At 38.2% G+C, this 27999-nt stretch overlaps 1 protein-coding gene across 1 annotated transcript; it reads right to left on the reverse strand.

Moving 5' to 3' along the window:
• Positions 1–27986, reverse strand: LOC124644063 (cyclic nucleotide-gated cation channel alpha-3-like). The gene is made up of 13 exons (XM_047183266.1): positions 27859–27986; positions 24204–24347; positions 21321–21508; positions 20226–20723; positions 11122–11265; positions 5786–5978; positions 4626–4726; positions 4368–4517; positions 3990–4001; positions 3038–3205; positions 2770–2914; positions 2169–2402; positions 1–2071 (listed from the first exon to the last, which is right to left on the reverse strand). The coding sequence occupies exons 1-13, from the start codon at positions 27984–27986 to the stop codon at positions 1984–1986; spliced, it is 2193 nt and encodes a 730-aa protein (XP_047039222.1). The 3' UTR covers positions 1–1983.
• Between the last annotated feature and the right edge of the window lie 13 nt (positions 27987–27999).

Here is a 27999-nt window from a genome sequence, read left to right on the forward strand (position 1 = left end):
TCGTATTATCATAATCTTTTTATTAACAATAAAATGAATCATGTGCGATACATAATTGAATTTCCAGTTTAAGATGCACAAGCCTGGTTACTGCAAACTACTGAACCGCGTTTCAAGTTCCATCCAAATAATACGGTCACCGCATTAGAACATGTCTGCTTCGTGTGAAGGTAAAGAATTAGCACTTATAATAACTATTACAAAAGGAATCGGTTCGACCTGCGTGTGGTGCCGCGAGCGGGCCGCTCCCTGGCGCCCGCTCTGATGTCGCACCACACTATAATCCTACGAGTTATTATGATAAAAAGCACTTTCGTTTTTTCGTTAAATACAAGTATCAATTGCATAATGCATCTCTCTTACCATTTTATAATCGAGAAATATGTAAGAAGAAAAATTTATGGAATATAATAACAATAAATAAATATTTTATTTACAGTTTAAAAATTTTATCGCCTATCTATTATATTCTTCGGGCGCTTAGGAAATAAACAGTACGATTGGAACTAACTAATAAGTGATCGACGCATGAACTGAACGCGACAAGACGAGCGACATGCGGGTCCCGCGCGGCGCTCCTTACCTTCCACAATACTCATCCGACAACTTCCTCTTCCAAAACAAATGCTCTCAATGAAAACAGCTTACAAACACGTATCATAGATATTAGAATAAGTATTTACAATTTACTTAGAGCTGAGTTAAGTTAGTTTGTTCTCATGTCTTGGTGCCACCTTATATTGTGTACTGGTCTGTTTAAATCACAAGTGTTCAAAGTAATGACAGAAATACATATTTATAAAAGCTTCAATAAAATTCATTTATGTAGACACATCGATGTCACATAACGACGTCGTAACCCAATACAGGAATAGAAAGAATACAAGTACAAAACACTGTTAGTCGATTGTCAATATCATTACATTAAAACTTTGTATCTACTTATATCTTATTTGGCAGTAGTGATCTTATATTACCAAAACTGATATAATTACCAGTTATAAGCTACTTCACTTAATTCGTAGGTATTAAATCCATTTTATATAACAAATTACAACATACTATGGTCGTTTTATGTTCTTAAAACTGCTTCAGAATGTAATAATATTATTCCGCGAATATACATAGGTTATACCAAATTTAGTGATGAATGAACTATTCCCTAGACTGTTACGATATATTAAAGATCAGGTCAATTGAAACATAACACTTAAAATGGGTCAATGATCAAGTCTTCCGGGATTTTTATAATAATTAAAGCTCAAATTTAATGGATAGGAAAATATCCATTACATTTTCTATTTATGAGTTAACACAAAAATCTTATCCATAGCACATTCACTTTGGCCTTAATTTGGCACACAGTATCAGTTACTGATTATACGATACACAATAACATTGTACACAAACTTCCCATCTCTACAAGGAAAACATTCGCCATTACTAGACAGCATTGCGGAAACAGACAGAACCACGATATTGTACACGTACAATAGAGCAACTCAGTGATCGAGTTCGTATAGAACACAGTGGTCACAGATAACTTACAACGGTCACTAGAGAAGGAACAGAACGCGCTGTCCGTCGCGGACGCGGACGCAGCAACACAACGTAACGGGTACAAACTGCGCCGGCACTCACTCCACGCACTCTTACTCGACACCTAAACGATATTATAGATAATATTGTCTCGGCAAAATCTCACTCCACGACACTCGTCAAATATTAGCGAGTCGTATATACTACGTATATATAAATTTGATAAAGTTAATTCGTATTTAAATATTCCATATTAATATTTATTCATAAAAACACTAATTCATCGTACTTTCGAAGTTCACAAGGTCACAAGAGGAGGCGGGTGGGTAGGGGTTGGGATTGGGATGGGGTTCATGTTTGGTCAGTTGGTCAGTAGACTGCGGCGACATGCAGCGGCCGCATGGGCGCAGGCAGCAGGCCAGCGCGCTCGAGCGAGGCGCGCCGTTAAATGATGCTCTCGCGGTTGCGCTCGTTCTCCTCCAAGGAGCTCACCGAGCTGCCGCCGCAGATCTGCATCTCTATCTCCTGCAGCCTGGACACAACACGAGCGCTAAATAAGGTGCCTTCCGGAAACATGGCTAGAATCAAGCCATCCACTTATTTATATACGTAATAGTTTATGGACTTACCTCTGGTCCACCTCCCACTGTTGCTGGCTGAGCTTGGCGGACATGGCAGCGTTCTCGGTCTCGACGGTGTAGAGGCGCTCTCGCAGGCGCTTGATCTCGCACTCGAGCGCGTCGTGCGAGTCGAGCAGCACGCGCGGCGCGGTGGCCACGCTGCCGCCGCCCGCGCCGCTGCTGCGCGCGCTCGACGCACACGACGCCACCGGGGAGGCTACTCGTAGGGGGCTTACTGACGAACTATAACAACAATCTCTATTGTAGAACAGATAACGTTTCGAATAAAAAATAATTAAACATTATTTCTACTATTAGCTTTAGCGTTTGTACTTTCAGTAGCATTTTATACTGTTCACCACATACTTTCTCAACAGTGTCCAACATAAATCGATGGAACTAAGAGCATGTGGTTTATAAAACACATACATAAACAATTCCCAAATGTATAATGGTACCTTGGTGGTGTTTTAAAACATTATCAATCAAATACTGTTGGTACCTTTGGGAGTTCCACAAGGAATACACTTAGGGCCCTAGCAACATTAAAATAGAAGAAGAGGCTTTCATACCAAATCAAAATATTTTAAAGTTATTAATATGGCAGTACCTATAAAGCTGGTCCCGATAGGAAGGCGGGTGTGATGGGTGTGGGGGCGGTAGCGCGGGCGCAGGTGGCAGGTTCATGTCTTCTATGGGCACGCGTCCACTCGTCTCCACCAGTCCGGGCGTCGACTGACAACGACCCATAGCCACTAAAACACAATCACAAATCGGTTGGTGCTAAAGTACTGTTTAATGTTTAATTAACAATAAGAAGATCTGTTTGTTTATGCCTACTTATTAATTTCGTAGGCAGTGTTTTAAACTAAACGTACCTTTTTCAAGCGGTGCTTTTTTATATTTCTCAAGTCTCTTGACGGCGATCGCTTCGAGTCGCACCCTGGCAGCTGGATACTCCTTGAGCACGTCCCACATGTCCTTCTTGCTGAGCACGAACAGATCCGAATAACCCACAGATCGCACCGATGCTGTCCGGCGGTTGCCTGTCGACGTGTCATCCACACACTCCGTGCCAACCGGCGTCCGGTCCCTCTTATGAGCTGTTCTGATCCCTCATTCCACACAACACAACATACACAGAACAGGTCATAAGACCAGGTTGACCAGGACAACCGACACCGGTGGCAGGGGAAACATGACAAGAGAAGTTCAGTCACAGTTCAAGAACTAAAAACAAAGCTTGTTTAGTAAAAAGATCGAAAACTACCTTTAAATTTAGACAACACGAAGGGTAGGTAACGGATCCGGAGTCACATCGCGTCCAAAATTTGAAAAATAAGAAATGACCGTAAAAAAATTATAAGAAGCCATCTCTCTAGGGTTCTTATTGTGCTTCATTACCAAGACAAAGCTTTTAAATACAAAAATTGTTACATACGAATGCTAAATAGGAATTAATATAAAATCAGTAGATATTTGAAATCCGTAAAAGAACTAAGCAGTTCTACAAGTCAGATTGCATAGGATATCGAAGTCAGACAAATAAAAATAATTTTGAAACCGAAGAATATGATATAAGATCGTTACGTACGCAGGTGACACTTAATAATATTGGGGGATCATGCACCAAGAGGTCACGCCAAGTATATGAGGTAATCAGGGAGGATGCAAAGCGATCGGGGACACTGCCTTCAATACAACCAAAGGAGATGTTACTAAGATGCAAATAAATCACATGACACAAGACGCTACAAATCCTTGAAGAGGATCTAAGATGAAGCCATTGAAGTCCGATTCGAAACAAATAAAAGTAGTTAAGCTTACCACACAACAATATTTCTTCTTTTGAAGTATCAATATGAAAAGGAATATTTTAAGAGCATATAAAAAAACTGAAATCATATCTAAAATGCGTAATTATAAATTAATTGTAAATTTGAAAGCATTCCCTAATAGAATTGGCACGACTAGTTAGCGCTAGTCGGTTGCGCCATTGCGTGGCAGTGGCCGAGTGCCGAGTGTGCGAGATACGCAGCCGACAGCGGTAACAGTCGTCACCGTGATGTCCCAGAACCTGTTGGTAGCGTCGCGGCCGCTCCCTCGGCCTGAGTGCAGCGTCTCCTCGAAACGTTTGCTTTTCAAAACTTTTCAACAATACGGAGTAGATAATAATGGCGTGGCGTCTCGGGCCCTGGCGATATTTACCAAGTTGTTTACCTGCCGTGCCCATGTTCAGAATGGAAATTTCGCCAAAATAAGAACCAGCCTTGAGTGTTGCAAGCACGGTCTTCCCGTTGTCGCCTACCACCTGGAGTTTCCCTCGGTTCACTATGTACATTTCCTTTCCGACTTCACCTACGGAAAATATTCTATTTAAGCTCTGTTTACCGGGAATATATTCAGTATTTCCCTTTCGATAGGTAAATATTTAAGTACAGGAAGCCAAATAAAATCAAACCTTACCTTTTCTGCAAATGTAGTCGCCTGGCGAAAACAGAACTGGTCGAAGCCGTAGGACCAACTCACACAAAAACCCCGCTTCGGTGTTTTGGAATATTTCCACCCTGTAATTTCGAAATTATTACTTTCCTTGTTAATTGTAACATGGTGGTCTAAAAATATGCAAGTAGGTACGACGATGTATGTATCAATCTACTTTATCTTATTAAGGCTTGTTAATGTAAATTCGTTGGCAATCAAAGTTAAATAATTAATTAAAGATACATTAAAGTCATTAATATGTGCAGGTATGGCTAAATAAATTCCAGCTGAAAAACATAAGAGCCATTTGGCGACAAAAATTTACGGATCGTATAAACGAACACTTATGCATAATTCATGGACGTAAAAAGCGAATGTTTCTCTTTTTAATTATACAACACGGGATATTAAGCTTGAACTGCTACGCTGCATTAATGTTGGTGAGGTGATGTGTACCTACCCGTTATCCCACTAGCCATTAGCAAATACAAAGTTTGTACAAGAAAGAACACACATAACAATGATAGAAATTTACGTAGTAAAATAATTCAATTAACCAACTCAAACTAAATGCAAATTAAATTAAAGGCTAAGACATTTGGACGCCTTAAGTAATTTGCTCGATAGTGACAACTTCATTATCCCTCAAGTTAAGTTCCGACAATCCTTTGTCACAGTGTCTGGGAGGATCAACTTTTGTAATGTCCATCTGAGCATTCTCTAAAATTACCTTAATAATATTGTCAGATTTCAAAGAGTAAAGTATAGCGTAAGTACCTTCTTTTAGGACTGTGATTTTAAAGATTGTGCTCCGAAAACACCTGATCCCTAGAATTCAGGCGAGCTAGGCTCGACATTTATTTCTTTGTGATTATTTAATACATTTGTGCGTCGAACACGGCTAAAGAATACTAATCACCTTCTTTTCTGCCGCAGGTACGCTAGTTCCTGTGTTCAGATACTAATGTAATATATTTTTTCCTATTTGTACAAGTACGCTTTATTACATTGTATACGCTTTATTACATACCTTAATCATTTGGAAACCTCATCCTCATTGAGTCATCATTCTTGAGATAGGAACTTTAGCTGTTCCTGCCATGTCTATATGGTGGGACAACTATGTGAGAAACATATATTACCTCTTCAATGTATCTAGGTGTACATTGATTGCTATTTCAGCTTTGAGCTTATCTGGCAGGCAGGAGACGGCCTTCTCTTCATCAGAGCACTTCTGCGTCAGCCACAGGTAGTCAAACCACTTGATCACCTTCACCTGCAAGTGTGTTGGTACCCGCCGCATGCGCATATACGTCTTCACACCGTCCAGTTTCGCTGTAACAATGAACACAATCGAAATTTTATAGGTGTTAATACTATTGAAGTTAGGATTAAAAATATTGAAACGAAGTTTTGAAATCGGTTACTGAGACCCATTTAGTTGGAAAAATAAATTCCTACTAAGAATACTCATAAAAGCCTACATCATATGGATCCATAAGTATTCGATTGCCTTAAAGCAACTAAGAGCCTTTTGTAGAATTAAAAAGAGATTACTCTGGAAGAGGTTTAAGGCTTTCGCAAACGAATTTCAATTTCAAAAAGATAATGTTATTCATCAAGTTATTACGAAGTTTTGCAGCGGCAAAATGAATTTATACTGTTTTGCAGATCACACTTAATCTCACCTGTCGCCGTCCGGGAACTAGGGTTAGTTAACTAAGTGGAGCGCCTAGTATGTCAAGTGCTAACTTAATGTTCGCAAGAAATAATTGCAATCTCAAGTTTACCAAAACCGTTTAACCCGGCTGCCATGTCTGCCCCGAGATAACAGGCTTAGTTCAGAACAAACACACAATAACGACGTGTAATGTGGGCATTAAACACCTTCATATACTCACCATGTCAAGTTATGTATGTATAATTAGATAACTGCGCGGTCGTTACCTTCATCCGCAGTTTACATTCCCAAAGTACATGACATTACAATTTTAATGGAAATCGATCCGTTGAGACGTGATTGTGTGGTAAAGCGATATATTTCATTCCGTATCCCTGAGGAGTCCCCATACAACCTGAGTAAAAAGGGGTCTGTCATCCGTGACGTAAGTTTCTTCTGCTACATTCTCTACATATAAAGTATAGCATTGGGTTATGTTAATAAAGACCGACGGCACATTCCCAATGTTAGCAACATTTATTACAATATTAGAATAAGGATCCACAAAATAAATAATATGATATGCTACGCCGAGTTCAAATGAAAACTAATTTGCACTGATACAGAGCATGCGGTTTTGTGTTCCGTCTGCGAATGTAAAGTATTCGTTTTCAAAGCGTTCACTGCTAGTCAATATGCACAAAGGCTGCGGTTGTGCTATAACCTGCAACATAATTAAATTGTACCATACACATGAACTGACGCAACAAAATTTAACACACTGAAAACTCCTTACAAAGAAGCAAAGCTAGGCGTATAGTGCGCGGGAACAAAGAGCTGCACCTAATCACTGGCTGCAGTAACAAGTGGCTCTAAGTGTTCGGAATAAGTTAGCACTAATCGCCACTTATTGGAAAATCGAACGCTTCAACTATTACAATATTAAATTTTAGTATTCAACGTGTTCACGAACTTTATGATAGGTTTTACACGTAACTTTGATATAGGTTCTGCACTCACGTAAGCAAAGCGTATCGGAGCGAGGTGCGAAGTGCTCAACTTCATTCGTTGACAAAAGCGCGCTGGACGGTGCGCACTATAAAGTACCCTGTAGGTCGCCACTAGCTCATAAAAGCGCTACAAAAAGTTTCCTAGATATTTTTTATCTCGGGATTATTTTATCACTCGTTTGGCGACAAAAATAAACAAAGAGTATCTTATGTATAAGTTTTGGCATCATTCTCATATCCTAATTTATAGCGAGTCATTCCACAAATATTGCAACAGACGTTATTTGGCTTTTCTTTTGTGTAACGGATGTTATGCCGACTTCAATGTCTGAGTATTATTTTCTTTGGAGTGTGGGAGTTCAACTAATAACGCTTCCATATTTTCTTTCCTTTATTTTAAAATATATGAATGTATAAGAACAATATTTAATACTGATTGAAAATGTTTTCCAATATGTTTAATGTGTGATTTTTACAAACCGGTTTAAATGGTAGGTAGGCTTAAACCATGAACTTAGTTACAGTTTATTTTAAACTGGATCTAAAGTCTAAAGATATGGGTTCTGTAGCCCAGTTTTCTAATCTTATTCCCGTAATTACACAAATTCTAAAAAAACGATACAACTCACATTTTATTTTGAAAATGGTTCTTTATTTTAATTAATCACTGGAATCTATCTATAACTTAGAACAGATAAACGCGGTTACAGCATAGCCGGTATAGCATAATCGGTAGCTATGTAACGTCAACAATAAATTGGTCACAAAAACAAGTCACCAGGGAACCCTTTGCTTTGTACACATACGTATAACGGTGTACACGGTGTTATTAGTGTGCCGACATTTGGAGTAATTTAATCTTACTCAAACACTGCACGGAACGGGATGGCGGCTGAGTGCCGGCCGGCAGCCGCCGCGCCGCGCCGCGTCGCATCGCCCGACGGAAATAAGCCACGTGCACGACCAGCCACGCTACATTAGTTACGTTAGAACACACTTTTTGGGAAACGACGGAAATAAAGCTTGTTTATTTAGTAAACCATTATTATTTTACTGTCGAGGTTTCCGTGTTCGCGTCGAGCAAAATACATCAGCTGGAAATAAACGTCCCAGAGGCTCTGTATAAATTAGCGAAAATATCTTTCTCAATCGAAATGGGAAAATTAAGAATTCTGTTTTTATTGCTTCTGCATTCAAGATAGTTTTGCGGGCTCAGCTATTAGGTATTTTGAATTTGCTATGAAATTAAATAAATAAGTATGTCTCGTTAAATGGCTCAAGCAGTACAGCAGTTTTTCAAAAGTTTTTCCGAAGTAATATTTGTTTGCAAAAATGAAAATGGTTATCGGTAATGTTATCAGTAAACGCAACAATGCAACGTCTAAAAGTCAAACGAACCTAGTTGGGAGCGCTGACTGCGTACACAATTTGAGGACAGGCCGCGTCCAACAATTTGAATATAAACTAGATACTTACTGTAGGAGCCACTGCACCGATTGTTTACATTGAGCCTGCCTGCTCGACATTTCCTAACTCCCTATTGAACTGTGAGAACACTCTATGGAATATCCGAACCTACTCATTACTTGAGTGGCGTCAAATAATCCCGTTTGAACACCATTTGAGTATATCTATTCTAGCCAGGGGTAACTATAAAGTATACGTTAAACTAAAAGATACATAAAAAACCTCATAATAACTAAAGTAAGTATACGTTCCATATTTCACAAAACCATCACAATGAAATTCAAACACAGCAAACAAAATCCAAGGTTACACATTTTCCGCGTCTTGTCACTGAGTTGATAAACTTGATATTGTGTGTGTGAAGATTGCAAGAAGGCATTTTGCACCGGACGTGTGAGCGTATCACGAAGAAGCTAGTATTTCATTAGACGGGTAAGCGACCGGCGCGCAAGTTATTTAACTTGTGAATACTATACCTAGCGTTTTAGGGTTAATGAAATTGGCTTAATACTTCACGGAGAGCGAGGCTTTCCACCTAAATTAGAAGTATGTATAGCTAATGTTTTATGATGTTTAATTTTAATGTTTTATCATATTTTTAGGCATCAGTTAGTTGGCATTGTGTTTGTCTTATTATTAAGAAAAAACATGTTGTGTCGAACCCCAATTAAAAATTGGGATAAGGGCAGGAGGATGATGATGATAATGTCTTTGTCTTCTTGTGATTAAAATACAAAAAGATGAGAGAATATGTTCAAATCCCTATGTTGCTTCAAATAACAACATCAGAGTCTGAAGGCAGATAGACAAGTCCACGTGATGCGTAAGATGGAGGTGGTGATGTGTGGTGCATGGTGACTGTGACCAGCGGGAGGTCGCGGAGTAGATCAATTACTGTCGAATTGTTAGGCTTGGGCGGGCGCCGGGCGATGGGGTGCGATGGGGTGCGATGGGGCGCGATGGGGCGCGCGGTGGCAGCACGGATCGATGTCGGGCGGCCGCGCGCGACGCGCTCTCCCGGCGGGATGGGGCGCGGCGCCCGACTTTCGCCGAGCTATTTATAGCATTCAAGCCGCTGACCTATTTCGCTGCAGCGCCGCCGAGGAAGGTCACGGATTCAGCCTGCTCTCTGCCGTCGCGGCGCCATTGTCTTTTCAACCGAGCTGCAGCGCTAATTAAAGTTGTTGACACTTTGCCGGTCCTCTGTGTTTAAAATGCTAGAGTTATCCATTCTACGAATTGATTACCTACGTATCTGTTGCTAATTTGAGTTTAACACCAGTCAGTTTGCTTTCTAAATAATGAGAATTATAAAAAAAGTACCTACTTATCTTTCATAGTGTTATGACTTCGTTAAAATGTATCCGAAACTTCGGGAAAAAAACTCAGTTTTATCACTGAGCAGTGAGCAGACGGTGCACAGAAGTCAAGTTGAACGTAAGGTCGAGAAGCAGGAGACGTGGGTGCCGGGAGCACGTCGCGGCGCGGTGCGCGGGAGGCGCGTGCCGGCACGTCTACCTGCTTAGTACGCTAATGTGACAGCCACACTGCGCCGCGCCGCGGTGCCGGCCCACCTTCTAGGCCCACTATGTCGACCAAGCTCTTTGAAGCTTCACACGTGCGCTTGATATATCGTGTTAACCATCTAATGCATCACAGAAAATGAGAACTCCCCGAAGCTTGTCTACAACACACATATTTATACGGGAACGTTTTATTTTTGCATAATCCTTCTTATATGGTAATCGGCTTACCTCAAACGTTTTTCATATAACATGCCTAAATTGTGCGCCGTCAGAACCAAGAACGCTTAAGTATGTCTTAGATAAACGTAAGCGTAAGGGAATATTGTGTGGATAGTAGGTAAGTACTACATTAAAAGGAAACTTGACCTGTGCCAACCTATGCCAAACGTTTCCAAGTGGTGCTATAATAACATAATAATGAGTAGATAAATAAGATAGTTTTTATAGAGAAAATTACATTCCAATATTTCCCACAAAAGTGAAAGTAGATTAGATTATCATATGAAATAATGTAATCACGCTGATATTGATAGATAAACGTACCTACAGTATTGTATTAAACATTTCTGTGAATGCTTTTACCTCGGCTGGAATTGTGTCATTGACATTCAGCGCTTTCATCACGGTGCACATAAAGAGAGCTCATTTAGGAAAACTAGCTAAAAAAGAAGAAAGCGTATATACGAACTGAAGATGTGTGGGGCGTAACGTTTGTGTTTTCTATATATACTATACTATATTATTTTCTTTGTTGAAGATGCTGTTTAATGTACGTAGTTATAACAGATGTGTCATATACATTGGGTGTATGTTACCTTGGAACTCTTTCCTGGCGGTGCTGACGGAGGTGACGATGTTGGCCACGTGGCCCAGCACGGTGGCGAACAGCATCAGGCCGAACAGCAGCTGCGCGATCACGAACACGTACTCGCCTTTGCTGCGCGGCCGAGGCAAGTCACCTGGACACACAAACAAGTACTACAGTCTATGTATGGTTGGTGATTTTCACACCATAATATGGTGCCTATTTAGGAAACGGTCAAGCCTGCTGCCTACGTGTATTAATTATTTAATTTACTTTTACAGATGAACCTGCCGAAGCAGAAAATAATCATTCTTTGTATTATAGACAAACTGCTGTCAGGTAAACTTATCTTGGTAATTTATAAACTGAAAACAAAGTCGCACTTCATGATTAGTATTGTTTCGTTGTTGTTGGTTTTAAATAAACGTAAATAGTGGGAAACTGTAAAACAGCTTAGAAACATCGCCACCGTTACTGCAAGCAAGCATCATATGCAGACATGTCTCCCGAGATACGAGCCGTGACAAATCGCAGCGATTTAACATTGCAAATTGATCTCCTGCAGTTTCATCAAACGACGAACAAGAAAAATTGAGCGTCATTATTTATTCAAGATTCAATCGCTTTATTCCAACTCTAACATCTATACATGAGTGTTACGATGGAAATCTGACACCATTATAACATGATCCAACAACTTAATGATTCCTAAAGTACTTGGAATGGCATCGAATCAACTTTTCAGGGGCTAAATTGTGTCATAATAAAATTAAAAAAATAAATACGTTGAGTACATACTTGTTCATGATTTGTGTGTATTACGAGAAAAGGATAGTAAATAAGCGAAAAGTAAAACCAGTTAAGTTAAAACAACATCAAAACAGGAGCAGCATGTAATTCATTGCAGGAATGTGAACGTTTATAACGATGTGGTTAAAGGCAAGCGGTCAGGAGCAACCGCGCCGCTTCGCTCGTCGGCGGCACCGAATCATACAACAACGCCTTTGTAATTGCTACGCCGAACAAAAAACTCCAAACTGATAAACCTGTCTATACGCGTTTGTTAACAACACCAATAAAGAACTGTTTCATGTTGATTCAATTAGGTCCGTGCAAATATTAGCGCAAAAAATGTTCACAAGCTACGACCGCCCCACTTTATCCCTGCGTCTCGTTCGAGTCAATGTCAGATTAAGCCTCGTGTGTAAGTACTTTATCCCACCACCTGTGACGACGAGATGTGAGAAAGCGTATTTTATTTTAAAAATCGCTATAAATTTTCCAGCCGTTGGGAGCAACGGCTTGGAATGTCTGCCCGCCACGCAAAAAGTTCAATATTTACTGAGTAACCTAAACAACATTACAATAGTTTTTTTTTTCAATTATATGAAAAAGTGAGGTACTAAACATACATGGAAATATTTTATTGATAATAACAAAAGCTCGAAGATTAAACTTTCCTTGTCAACATCTAAACAATATTTCGTAGGTACTTGTACATAATAAATTCGCTAAAGAGTGTTCGAAATGCGTATAAGCAGGTACAAAAGACCCTTATTAGCAGACGGATGGCCCTCAAGACATGACAGTTACAACGTGGGCCGGTTTTTACGGATTTTATTATTTAAGTTAATTGCACGGCCCCAGAGAGCACAGAGCGTTACTGACAAAAAACGTCAGTTTACAAGGCACAAAAGTTTCGTAGCAAATCCGTAGCCGTTGCTACGCTACTGTGCTACGAAAATGGTAGAACATGTGCGATGTGACTTTGTGGATGAATTGAAAAAACATAGCTCATGATACAATGTAGGTACTATAATAATTATATAGGTAACAAATTGTAATAATTATGTAATGTGTCCCAGAATACACGCCATTAGAGCTTATTGCAGGCGTAACACTTGGCAAGCTTGCAAAACGATCGCCAATAAAGGGAACGGTCTCCGAGACATTGTTACACCTTTTTATTGGGCTCATAAAAATACATTTTCTGTCGTTAGTACTAAGTATGGCATGCTTGCCACTATTATCATAATAATTCACAAGACAAATAATATATGTAATATGTATAAACACTTCAATTCGCTGTGTTCATTGTCGCGGAGAAAGCGTAAGTCATTCATATTGTTTTCATTAATAAGGCTCCAAATTTAGACGTGTTTTGGTTGAGTACAACAGACACGCACACCAAAACGGAATTTATAGCCCACTCTAGCTACGCATACAGGTACATTCGGTATGCAGGATTTGTTGATTTAAAACTTTTCCCATTACCTGACGACCGTTGTACGGCTTTGTATATAATTATTGCGTTGTTCTTTATTTATGATGGCGAGTCGTATTATATTCATTTGATCTATTGTACTCTCATTATATACAGGACGCTGATAAAAGCGAAGCTATACATATACTTATATACACCGTGACTTTTTAGTCGTCTTACAAAGGTGGTCCACTCAATCTATCCGACATAAAATACCACTAGACACGATTATTAATTTTATAGCCTTACTTAATTAAGGATAATAGGTGCAAAGAAAAATACTGAAAAAAAAATTTTTACGTATCAAACGGTAGAAAGTAGATACCTTCCCAACGCGCCGCGCTCCATTGATACAAGATTCGGGCAGCGCTCACAACAGGGTGTTCTTATAATCTACGTCATGCATAATAATAATGAATTAATTTTTATTTTTAAATTATTCAAATCTCATAAATATTTTTTTTTATATATGAACGTTTACTAGTCATTGGATATATGAAGTGGGCTGCCGTTGTAAGACGACTAAAAAGTCACGGTGTATAATGAAATGTCGAATTTACACCAACGTATTTATTCACGTACGCTACCTACGTTACATTTGACCATTATTTCGGGTTATTGACTGTTGTAACCCAAAAATTGCCATCGGCAAGGGTTGTCCTACTCTCCCGCAACAAAGGCATACGCGTTCACCCGTGTTTAGAAATTGAAATTGATATAACCCTGAAAATCCTTTGACAAAGGGATTCGAACACAATGTCGGTCCCCATTGTTTTAATTTTACACAATTGAAAAATATGTAAAAGTAAATAAAGTTAGGATTTAAATTGAATGATGTTCACAGTTATACAATGAATCGTTTTATGGAAAAGGCCCATATTTAAATACAAAGCAGGTGCATGAAAATTTCTCAGTAAAAATGTTATGTAAAATTGTTCAAATCATTTAATGTAATATATAGAACTTTCTTTGGTGATGCTTACTTATCACACTACGTTTAAATTGGTGTTCACTCTCTCTTTATTTAAGTAGCAGCAGTTAGTGTATTATTGAAAAGTATTTATAAATAGCTATATTGCATCAAACTAACGATACTTATGTGATGTAAATGGCGTATCCAGATCTGAGTCATAAATGCATGGTGCTTGTCCTTAATGTTTTAAGTGTTCGTGAGCGCGGAACTCAAAATGGTGGTCATTAAATGAAATGGTGCTCTACATTGAAACACCTCTTGCTATTTTCCAACGTTGTTGTTAATACGCGCTAAACTGCCGCGGAAGGTGCTATTTTAGAAAATTTAAATTGTGTAAATACTTTAAGATATGCCGAACAAAAATTCATGACAAGAAAATAATAAGAATAACCATTGCGATGCTGCAAATAAAAGTTTTTTTTTTCTTATCTAAATCTGTTATTTTAGTTTATTTCAATTATATTTCATTATTTTGTTCATTAAACATTGACTGATATAAACCTTTATGGTTGTTTTGTCATTTGTATCAACTTCACTTGTTAAAATACGTTGGTACCTATTCAAATAGTAGTACAACAATAAATCATTTTACGGCGAGCAAGCCCCAGAGGCGCGCCCGGTTTAATATAACAACTGAAGAAATACAATGTTTACTGAGAAAAGTTCCGTCTGCAAGGAACTGGTAACTACTTAACTAAGTTGAGAAGTTCGCGTATGAACGACCACCCAATAATGTTAAGTTATTGTACTTGCTTACATTTTATGTATGTGAGGTAATGGCTTATTATGTCTCGCTCAAGGTGTGGCGTTAATACACCCATGTTTACTAACTTAATCAATTTTGGTTATGTAATGAATTACGTGGCAAAAGTAAACATGTTGACTTTGAATTACGACTGCGATCAAATCAATTAACTGGTCGTCAGGGGATGATGTGCTTTTGTAAAGTTTTAGCTAAAGTTTAGTACATTGCATAACGTTAAATCAAGACGTTAACAACTCACTTTCAAGTACAAATAATAGAACTACTTACTTCATGAATAGAATAAAGACAAGCAATTTATAAAACGTATCGTACGTTACCCTTATAACGTAAAGTAAACAAACCCATTCGCAGACAATTAACATAATATAATGAAATCTAATTTAAAACACCACTTCGGAAAGCCGCAATTTATAGTTTATAAACAGTATAAATAAGCGGTATCTCTCGTACAATTATCTCCCTATTTATGGGCGGAAAGTGTCAACCTCCGGGAAAGTTGCCTGTATTCCCTACCAGCGGTGAGGCGGGCGGCCCACTATGCTATTAAACCCGCTAATCATTATAAGTTGGTAACGCGATATACTCAAGCGGTTAATTGGATCTATCTTCGGTAAACTCGCCTCATTAATAACGGGATTTTTGATTTATTTTACAGTATTTTTATTAGGGAAAGTAAGTTCATAATGCATAATTTTCTTATAAAAAAAAAGAACTGAAAAGGATGATGGGCAATTTTGTATGAACCCTGGCCTGATAACCAATAAAGTTCTAATGAATATTATATTATTGCTTATACCCTATAGTTACTGAAATAAAACGGTTCATGTCAAGAATCTACCGGAAATAAGTACAGTCGGGCACAAAAGAGTTATACTTTTTGCACCGATTTTTTTTTTTGTTTAAAATAAAATCCATACTAGAAAAATTCATTGTATGATGTATTTTCGTCAACTTATCACTTTTTTAAATAAGCCTAGGGTAGACTATCAATAAAAATCGGTCTTAACTACGCATAATTGTTTTAATAGCAAAACAAAACATAAAAACTTTTACTTCTACCACCGTATACTATTTCCATTATCGGAGATAGCATTTCCTCGTTCTGCGGCACCAGGATAGTCGGCCTTGGGTTGTCGAGTTATTAGAAAAGTAGCGACCCACCCCAGCTTCGCACGGGAAAACAGAATTTACTCACTATTTAACGGATGTTATTACACATACAAACCTACCTCTTCAATCACTCTATCTTTGAATATAATAATATATTAAAAAAACCGCACGGGTGGTCAGGTCCGCAAAGATAAATGAGGGGTTTAATCAGTATTCTTAGACTAAAGTTATTTAAGTTGTTTATCAGCTTTCACAGAGTTCTCATCATATGGCACATCAGGCTTGTTAGCCAGGACAGTCGACAGTCATTGATGATGATAGCTTGATGCCAGCACACCTCCAATTCCATAGGATTATATTTCAAAGCAAGATTATTATCCTGGCCATTAGATGATGTCATGCAAGTACTCACGACAAGTATTTGCATGAAATGGGCTACGGACTTGACTGAACTGATTTGAAAAATCTTTCAGTGGTGGAAAAGCTACGTTATTTATAATAAGAAGATAGGTAGGTTTTCTTTATATACCATACGTGCCAAAGTGGTTTAATTCCATAGGCAGTCGTAGGCTTACAAGACTGATATATTCCTTCCCCAGTGGTTAACAATGTTCCACCCATAACAAAAATTGAAGTTTAGGGTATAAGCTATCATTTGATGTGCAAATGGATATTATTGGTTATGCCGGAATGTCACTGAAACGGCGGAATACGTACACCTTATGTTGTGAATGCTGCCTGTATTTTTTTTTAATATGGACACATGCACCTTCTGTGATACGTCCTGACTGATATTGGCAATAATAATGGCACTTAAACATCTCTCCCATACAAAATGAAGTGTTTCAAGTCCATACGCTGTGCCACGCTACCAAGTGTCATATCTTCGTTCTCCGGTGGTTCACAATGTTTTGCCCATAATAAAAAATGAAGCTTAGGATATGCTATCATTTAGCTATCATTTGATATAATCTTTTTTTTTTCAATAAACTTGAAAAATATGGGCACAGACACCTTCTGCGACTCGTTCTGACAATTATTGACAATAATATAATGCACTTAAACATCCCTCCCATACAAAATGAAGTGGTTCAAGTCCTTAGGCTGTCCTACGCTACCAAGTGTCATATCATCGTTCTCCGGTGGTTCACAATGTTTTGCCCATAATAAAAAATGAAGCTTAGGATATGAGCTATCATTTGATATGCAAATGGTTTTCATTGGTTATGCCGGTTAGACTCACCAGAACGGCGGAATACGTACACCATACGTTGTAAATACTAAATGCTAAATAATCTTTTTTTTTTTCAATAAACTTGGAAAATATGGGCACAGACACCTTCTGCGACTCGTTCTGACAATTATTGACAATAATAATGTACTTAAACATCCCTCCCATACAAAATGAAGTGGTTCAAGTCCTTAGGCTGTCCTATGCTATCAAGTGTCATATCTTCGTTCTCCGGTGGTTTACAATGTTTTGCCCATAATAAAAAATGAAGCTTAGGGTATAAGCTATCATTTGATATGCGAATCGTTTTTATTGGATATACCGGCCAATTTTACCCATCATCCTTTTATATTCATTAGGTCGGAGCCGAATGTAGATAACTTTTTACATTTCCGATAAGATCGATAAGAAAAACATTAATATTATCATTCAGCTCGATCAGCAATAATAGAATCACTAGGAGCGTACACTGAAGTATGTTTACAAAGGCAACATTGCATCTAATATTGTACCAATTTCATGTGTCAATATGGTAGTACGTCCCGGACACGTTTTGTGATTATTCGCTCATAGACGCTTTGTTTGTGAAAATATTGCACTAATATTGTGAGTGAAATCGGCCAACTAGTTGACCAACCGCGAGGCGAGCCTGTCGCGCCGAGACGAGCCAAGTATCTACGGAGACACTTCAAGTCGATAGTGCTCGACTCGAGGGAACTTCTCAAGCACAATATTTTTATCTTCTACAGCTTTTACGATTCATTTTTTAAAGATCTCGATAGATGACTCTATGACATTGAAAACTTATAAATCTCGAAAGCAATTGGAACATTCTACACGTAATATGAATACCGATAAGATAGTAAACAAGCGTTTGAATTGTCTTGAGAGGGAATGAAAATGTAACGCCTACTAAATACGTGCCTCAATTAAATTAACGATTTATTAAAGTAATAATTACGTGATCTAACAGATAACGGCTCCGATAAAAATTATAATACACAATTACAGACCCAGGCACTGGCACAATATTGGATGTAGAAATTCAATTTTGGTTCGCAACTAATTACGCCGAAACAACCGAACGAAATTGACAAGCTATTTGATTGAATCCCGTCATTTGTATAGTACATCCACGAACCTGATTTTCCGATGCACAGAATTTATGAGGGATTTTGATGAATATAAATTATGCCATTATAATAAAATGGTGGCACGTAATCTGTGTAGCCATCCAGTTTAATGAGGCGTTCCAGCCTACGGTTATGAACGCTATTAGAACAAAAACAGCCATAATGTTCGTTGTCAATAGGTACTCTTTTTTTGTTCGCGATTTTACTTAATAAATGTTTTAATGGTGTAAGCCAAAGTATTTACTTTATATATTCAAGTACTTAGACAAAAATATCCTTTTATTAGTATAGATTCTGGTAAAATAAAGTTTGTTTAACATGTTATAAATCAAGGTAATGATTTCCGAATATTTGTCGCTAAATTCTGTGATAAGGCGCGAAAGCCCACTTATTCGCAAAAAGGTTTACCTACTGATAAAAAAAACTAGCTACTTGTAAAGTGGAGCATAAATAAAGCTCATTAATCAAACATTTTTCAATACCGCACCCTGATCGTTTACAAAACATTTCTCATAAGATATTTATGTTATTTATTACGGAGTTATTCACTAAATATTTGAAGGCGCGCGTAGTGTCGGACAGGTCGTCACTCATTCCTGATGTTTGCTGGAGCTATGAAACTAATTCTCCTTATTGTTTTCTACTCCGTAAAGTGATGAAGCAAACATCCATATCATCGACGACTTTAATTTTATTAATTTCTGACGCTTTTACCTACTTTAATTTAAATTAGTCAAAGTTTCATGTTAAAAATTAATAATTTATCCATGAGTAGGATCAATTAGATTTTTGAACGTTTCTAGGGTTTTTGTTGTTGCTTCTGATTTTTGAATTGAATAAGTACAACTTGAGTAAATAAAAATTATGTCGTAATTTATTATATGAACACCAGTTCGTTACATTTTATTTAAAAGTCAGTTCGAAGGCCTTCCATTCGACATAAACATTTTTATAATGAAACGAACACCTATAAATTACAAACCGCATTGAAAGCGTTGTAGCGAACTGTCGATGTACAAGCTTTGTCCGAGCAGAACTGATCGGCAAATTGAATTAAATTCCATGAAACTACCGCTATAACATATTACACAATGGAGTTATGCACGAGTACGGCACCTAAGTATTGGTTAATTTGGTTATTCTATATACGATTAGGTACGAGTTTACATCATGTATTCATGTATGTGCATTGTTTAGTGTTGTTACATGCTTTTTCTATTAATTTTACTATCAAAAACATACGTTCCAAATTGGTCATACTGTTTATCTAAGCAGGTAGTAAATATGTATGCGTTTTATTTTTCTATACTGTACACTCTTTTGTTTTTCACGAATGATCTCGAAATAGGCGGGTATATATTTTTTACTATTAAATTAACTTGTCTGTAATCAGCAGCAGCCTATAGTTCACAATATACAAAACAAAACGAAAACTCATTATATTGTTAAAGATGCCTTCGTATTTTAGAAAACTAAAATTAGAAGGCGAGTCGTAATTGGTGTTATGAGCAAGATCATTACCGTCCAAATCCTCACGTTAAAGCTAATGTGACAGAACATCGTTACACGGGGAAGTATACGGTAATCCCTACTTATCAACAAATGCAGAAGGTGAAATAAAATAAACTTAGGACTCACCTATCGTCGTGAGCGCCAACGTGCACCAATAATAACTTTGCAAATATTGTTTCACCACATCCGCAGTCTCAGTGTCATGATACACCCAGTTTTTACTACCGAACCCATTGTTTTTATATATTATATGGTACAAGCACCCGTTCCAATGGAATATCACTAATAAATAATGAATTAAACTGGTCGATCTAAACAAGTTTGGATAGTTCGTATGCCGCTCGGTGCGGTCCATGAACGCCCAGAAGCGGTATATCTTGACGAGGCGGAACGAGCGCAGGATGGAGTTGAACCCGATGGACAGGTAGAGGAAGTCGAGCGGCAGCAGGCACAGGCAGTCGATGTAGAACGTGGTGGAGTTCATGTAGTGCGCGCGCAGCTTGGCCGCGTCCGTCTGCAGCACGCCGTCCTCCAGGTAGCCCGTACGGAAGTGGAACAGTATGTCCGCCAGGTAAAGGAAATCCGAAAAGTAGTCCAAACAAAACCACACTATTAGCGTCTCGCCTGCAACAAAACACAACAACCACATTATTATACATACTAAGTAAATAAAACCATCCACAAATAAATGATTACCTACAGTATCAGTCTATATAAAGTTATAAAACTTTTACTCCCACTAATGGATAAATAATTTTGTTTTGATCTGAACTTTCGCTATAAACTAAAGACAAAAAGATCAATATAACGAAACGGAAACTTGAAAGACAACGCTTTGAAACTCATAGCAGCTGTGAAGTGGTAATGAAACAATTGGAAACTCGGACGACGAAACATCCAAACGTTACCTTTCCAAATATTACATTGTCTCCGGTGCGAAACATTTAACTCAGAAAAGCTATTCAGGTAAGTAATTTAATTCACCGCGGGGCAAGTTGGCGGAAACTATGCGCGGAGTGCGCTAAGTCGGTGCAGCCCCAGATCGTCGTCGCTAATCTTGGTTGCTATCTAAATGGAGACGTCTTTTGCATAAGCTCTAGAGTCAAAATTGGATTTTTATCCACTTAAGCGCCTGCTTTTAAGTTTATCCGACAATGAAAATGAGTGGGAGCGATACAATTTGGATCGATTATGCCTAAATTGAAGCAAAAAATAACTCACCGTTAATCTCCTGGAAGGCGAACCTGTACACTATGACCCAAAGGTTGTATAGGAAGGCGAGGGAGACGACCATGGACCAGTAGTAGCACAGGCGGCCCGCGGGGTCGAACACGAAGGACCAGTGCGGGCCGGCGCGCAGCCGCCCGCTCGCGTACGTCGACCGCCGCCGCAGCCCGCCTCTGCTGCCGCTGTGACAACAATACACTATCAACCATCTCATTACCCATATCGTTTGACCCTTTTACCCTTAATGTCGTTCACTTTGCCTTAACTACGTACACAACGTTAAATCTGTTCGCCTTTGAACTCATCTACATAACATTATGTGTGTGTGTGCGCGCTCTCTGCAAATCTAATAAGAGTTGCACTCAACGTTAACCCTTGCACTGAGGGTTTATATCATAGGCTGTCATACAAATATTGCGTACACAAAGTAAGCAAACACAAATACGTTACTTATTACCTTCATCATCAACATACAACGTAACTAAAGGAGATCATTATCAAAGTTATATTTTGATTATTATGTATGTAGTAGTGAATACCGTAAAGAGCTTTAGTTATATGTACACAATATTACGTTGGCACATAACTAGTGCGAGTTGTATTGTCTGTGATATGCTAATGTGTATCTGTGGACCGTTGAGCGTGTGCGAATGGCGGCAATAGATAGTTTGCCTTCATTTGATATCAAAGTTAGTGACAGATAGGTTTGCGTGGCGCCTTTGTTATTCGATACTATTGTCGACAAGATAGAATATAGGTGCCTATTAAATGTTAGTTCTGATATGTTACGGACAGGATATTGAGATTCAGAATAGTGAATAGTGACTCCGACCTACCGTTCATATTGCTCGTTCCTATGCTATATACATCCTCACGTTAAATTAAAAAAATATATATTTAGCTTTCACAATATCTTGTAGACATCCTACTTCGTACGTGTAGCAGTTAAGATAAGGCATAAGTTACACGCTAATTACAATAGTCTTTGTTCAATCTCGACAGCTTATCGATCAATCGAAGCATCGCCGACACGGCTGGAAACGTATGTAAGCATTACAGATTCAATACGCAAGCTATCAACGTCGGAGTCGTTTACACAAGACGCCTACTTCCCTATGCTAAGCATCCAGGCTTACAAGATATGTACACAGGTATCAGGCACGGACCGTGTAAGATAAATGTAAGCATCGCTGTTTGCATTAGCTGATTGTTTGGAGTTAACTCCGATTGACTGAGTTAGCTCGGGCTTGGGATTTATGTACTCACATACATGTGTATGTAATTGCGACTTGAGAATAATTGAATATCGCGTTTACCACCTAAGGACTCGGCGCACCGATATCTGTTGATCGGTATCCAATTAACCCTCCGGATACAGAAGACAGCCACCGAAAGCGCCTCGCCACAGGATTGCGGTGTCAATAATACCAGTTTCATTATCTTGAGCAGGCTGAGATTGAATGCTATGACCTGCCCACTAGAGGCTCGTATCTCGACACGTCTCTGTCAGAACATGTACCTCTATACAAGCAGCAATACATGGCTGTAGAATATACAATAGGTGTATAGGTACCTGAATAGAGCTAGTGGATGTTCATTAAATCCGATTTCTTAAAAGCTTATTTCAATTTGTCGCCAATTTCTTTATCAACGTAAATATCGAGTGTCGCGTAGCTTTTCCGCTATTTTGAAAATGACTTAAAAAGGTTAATCGAAAATTGAGAGTTTTATTGAATACTCAATTGATTACCTAAGCGTTTTTATAAGAGATACATTATAACCAGAGATAAATCAGGGTTTCCCGCCCAATAAACACTAATTAGATATCGCGGCCTCAGTAAACTTGTGAACAACATTTACCAATGTAGGGTTGTTAGCTAACTTCACCAGTTGTCGTGCAAACCCAACCACTGCTTATCAACTAGTTATTTGTTTAATAATACGAGCTTTTTCATTCATACACCAACTTCTACATGCGAACGAAAACTATTAGAAAGTTCGAATTAAAAAGGGCAAATGCTCTCATACCCGGTTGCATTAAATAAACGTTGAGTTTACTACCATGGTGAGTTTTCCAGCCAAAATTGGATTTGCTTAGTTCATCCGATTTCCTTGTGCAGATTAGAGCGCCACCGACGTGGTTAGGTGCAGTGATAGAAAAACATTATACTTTTCATTTGCTTCAGTTGATAATTGTTATAGTAGTTCCTATGCCTATCATAGTTAAATAGATACAGATTTTAGATTGTACACGATAATCATCACGCATCATTATCACCTGCCTAGCCTTTTCTGCTTAGCAAAGTAATAAAGGTTTTATTTTAATTTCCTATCTATGAATACTTTCAACTCATAAACAGTGTAACCGATATCAGAAAGGTGAGTGAACCATAGACACAACAAAGAGCATTATAGAAACTGACGCTAAACGAAGCAATGATACATTCACCTCGACTCAGCAATAACTTCATACAAACTTATTCGCAACTTTTAGGTAGTCTTTTTAGGTAGTTGAGATTTTTACTATTTTTTAAAAAATTTAAGGGTCCGTTCAGACAGACCGGCTCGGAGAGGAGAGCCAATTCTTAACACGTTGAAAATTGAGTACTTAGTATTTGAAGTAAGGTTTATTTTTGCATGCGCACTGCTTTTGTCAGAATGCTCGGCGCTCGTGCAAGGCGCTCGGTGTGAAATAATAAGAGGAGCCGACTGGCTCTGATCGTGTACTTTTTCTCGGTCTTGCTGATGTTTGGCCCCAATTGCATCTCACGCAGCCGATCGGAGCCGATCGGAGCCGAGTCACTTGTTCGAGAGATCCGAGCTACTGTTGTGTATTAAAATCACAGAAAATAATGCTATATGTGTTGTCGTACATACCTGTCAGTACCATTGCAGTGCGTAGGCGCAAGATGGTTGTGCGAGTGGTGCGGCGCCGGCGTGGCTGGCGCGTGCGGCGTGTGCGGCGTGCTGCGCCAGCCGCTCAGCAGCGGTGCCTCGCCGCTCGCACCCAACAATTTTAATCTATGACAAAAAAAATATTTTATACTAAAATAAATGTCCAAAATAATTATATTTATTCCCCAAGGGTTTAAGTACGTAGGTACCTGGGACCAATTCCAAACTTAAAACAGATAATAGTTTAACCTTTTCGAAAAGAGATCTGTTAAAAATATGATGCTCTAATTAAATAATTTGATTAATTGGTTTGCTAAAACAGTACCTAATCATTAAATCAACACACATTCGTCATGGTTTACATACATATCTATGTAGTTCCTACTCCCGAAGTATTCAGTCATCACGATTCACTCTCACCGTAAAATCCAGAACCCACACAATTGAATGTTCACTTAATTTACATTATTGAGACACATAACACATTCATTTCAGCCCCCCTCTTAAAAAACACAATATTCAGTCATTGAATAAAATCAGTAGACAAACCATGTTTTAAACGGAGCTGCTGTCAAACAACATGTATTTTCCCGCTCATCTACATTTTTTTTTGCAGCTTCACAGATTATAAATCATTAAAAAAGGTTTTTGTTAAGCCATCAAAGATTAGGATTAAAAATAAATACGAATTATGTATATATTATTATTACTACTAATTTTGGAACAATAATAAAATGTACAATTTTGTAACATTTGGTAAAAAATAATAAAATAAAATAACATAATATAAAATTACTAACAACCTTTTTGACTAGCTCGGTACTGGTCTTAACGTTTCAAAACGTCGATGGTATGGCCATTAAGACAAAAAAAGAAAACATAAATTTATTTTTAAATTGATGTTTTATGGCATTTAATCATTTTTTGTTCAGTAGTGGCCAGTTCTTTTTACGAAAGAGGTTTTATGACCGAAAGAATAAACATATATTAGGTAAGTGCTTATTTTATTTCGCTAATTTAGGTAATTAATTATTAAGGATCATTTGTCTAATGTAGTACATATGTTGTAACGTTAAAATTAAGCCTTTTTTAGTTATATAAAACAGTACCAACTTATTTTCGGAAAGTGTACAGCATCACTTCGAAATATGTACGTTGAGATCATACCAAAAATAATACTGCAAGTCAACAAAAGCTATAAATCTGCTCCACATACACGCTAAATGAAAAACCAATAAAGAAAAGAAAATCAATAAAGCAGAATACAAAAGTCACCGGCTCGCCGGTGTTAATCTAAAGTTATGCAGAGATGCGACTTTTTGCCTAGAGGAAGGAATCGTTTGAAGTCCAATCGACTTAGTGGCACGCGAGCGGCTACCGGTAGAAATTGGTTTTCCCAATACGACCTCTGTGGGGGCAGAGCTGTGCTAGAACTGTCGTACCGTAAAATGAGATATAAACCGTTCAAAAATGCGATCGGTTGTATTGCCGCGCCGACAGGCGCTCGCTCATATTACAGCGGCAGGGCTGTCGCCAGCTGCTTAGCTACTCCTTTTAGATTAAATGGAGCGGTATTTATCGGCTTTTCTATCTTTACGTCGGCAACAAACAAAAATCCCTTTTGAAGTGCGTCATTTCCTCAATTCCCGTTTCTTTGTAACGTAGGGGGGTTCTAAACGTACGTTTACTTACATGATTAATTAAACATCCTACTTATAGCTCCCCAAACGAATTCTTATTTGTATTGGTAATGTTTAAAATTGTTTTAAGTTGTTTGTATAGACATGTTCCTATTAAATGTTAAGTATATAACCCCAAGAGTATGTGCCTTCCTCGAACTTACTCCGTACATTATATGGCGAGACAATGTTTGTCTTACTTTAAATAAGGCAGTTTTGTTTTAAAGTAGATGTACGTGAGTCTTTACACGTGAGGACGGAGGCTCATCGAGTCAACACTTGTGATTAAAGCGGCACTCAAGAAAAGGGCCCTCGCGCTCCTGGGCAAACAAGAGTCAGACCCTCGAACCTCTCCACCGGCGCCTTAATGGAAGTAATGCACGTTTAACCACGTTAAGTAAAGAAAATTTAACCCAACAAAAATATTAAAAATAATACTTTTCGGTCCCAACCATCGCGCATTGACAAACTGCCTGTGTTTTCAGTCAAATTTTCAGTGGCAACCTTGAATCTATATCTTCGATTGAGGGCAATCATCTCACCCCCCTTTTACAACGGAAATGAGGGTATTCTGCCTAACCCTTCGCGAAATTAGGGTGCAAATATGTGTTAAGTATTTAATTAAATTATACGCCTATCATTCGATAAGGATTAAGATTAAGCTTCAGAACGTAATTGGTGTAGGTTTAATCATATTACAGATTTACTAGTATAACGAACTACTCCATAACTAACATAACGATAATACATCTTAATTTAGCAACTTTAGGCGCCCATAGTTAGCTAAACACTAGCACAAAACATTCACTATTCAAAAGCTATTCCTCCGAACAATAAATTGAGTTTACTAACCTCAATAAAATGTACCAAAAGAAATCAACGACGTAATAATTCTTGATATCATAGAGGACGTTAAAAAAATGTGTCCGCATTACATAGCGACTGGAAGTGTTATGATCGCGATAGATCCCCTTTATCGCTCGTCGTGGTTTGTCACATCCAGTGGGGGATATCAAGTATTAAGGGCGTGAAATGCTGAACACAAAAAGTGTCGACACTTCGTCCTCACTACATACAGCTGAAACTTTTCCTAGAATAACTTTTAATACTCTCTTAAGCAGTTTTCTTGTTTACATTTTTTGCTGCACGTGGCACGATTAAAATTACTTTAGCCATGCATTTTTATTATACATATTTATTGACTTTTGGTATATGTGGCAATTAAGTAAAATCAAGGGTAACACGACTCACTACAAAAGTGTTACGTAGAGTAACAGAGGCACTTTTATATTAAACCACTTGCAATTTTTTATTCGAACTGACTGCTTATAAATTCCAAATATTTAACAAAAAAGACTGTAATTTTAAAAAGCGCTCGGTACTTAATGAAATACTAGACAGCCCAATTTTGCTTTCGCCTCTAAAAATCTCACGTTAATGATCTCGGGTTTATGAAGCGGAAAATTCGATACCTTATTACCTTACAAGTCGATAATTTTTAGAATAATGATTCAGGGGAAGCAGCCCTCCGTTTGAACCACCCCTGAACGATTGGAAAATGAAATACTTCACAACACCCTGTTTTTCATTCCCGTTTTTAATAGAGATGCGCCCTCTAAACGAAAAATTAATGAGAAAAAAAAGACGTTAATATTTCATTTTTGAAATCCTCTTTGTAGGTATAGTAACAGTTAAATGTAATTACATAACTTAAATTAATTTTGGGCATTCAAAGTGTGCTACATTTTAAATGTTTTGCAGAGTTGACTATGTAATGAATTAATTCGAAACCTACAGTTGTAGTTTACTCTCGGATGTGTGCAGTGCACCTATTCATATCGTATAGCATCACGTGTTCAACCAGTTGAACTTACTCTTTATAGAAGCTTTATTCAAAAGCCACATTACTCGATATACTTTTATCCAGCCTGCAGTAAATAGGTTATATAGTTAGTTACCTAGCTTTATGTGCGCGTCTGGAGCGCGAGGAGAGGTCCAACTCGCTGGCGGCCGAGCATGCGGTGCCAGCCTGCAGCGAGCCTCGGGAGCCGCCCAGCCGACGCGAGCCCAGCCGGCACGTCATCATTTCTGCATAAAAA

This window comes from Helicoverpa zea, chromosome 2 (assembly GCF_022581195.2).
Source record: "Helicoverpa zea isolate HzStark_Cry1AcR chromosome 2, ilHelZeax1.1, whole genome shotgun sequence".
In the NCBI taxonomy this organism is placed as follows: Eukaryota; Metazoa; Arthropoda; class Insecta; order Lepidoptera; family Noctuidae; genus Helicoverpa; species Helicoverpa zea.

Bases quoted from the DNA above. Each gene is read 5' to 3' on its own strand.
- LOC124644063 (XM_047183266.1), bottom strand. From the start codon at position 27,986: ATGATGACGTGCCGGCTGGGCTCGCGTCGGCTGGGCGGCTCCCGAGGC. The intron at 5,979-11,121 runs GTAACATACACC...TCATTGTTACAG, and splicing joins CGCCAGGAAAGAGTTCCAAG to CGAAACTGGACGGTGTGAAG. The intron at 4,727-5,785 runs GTAATATATGTT...TCGAAATTACAG, and splicing joins CACCTAGATACATTGAAGAG to GGTGGAAATATTCCAAAACA.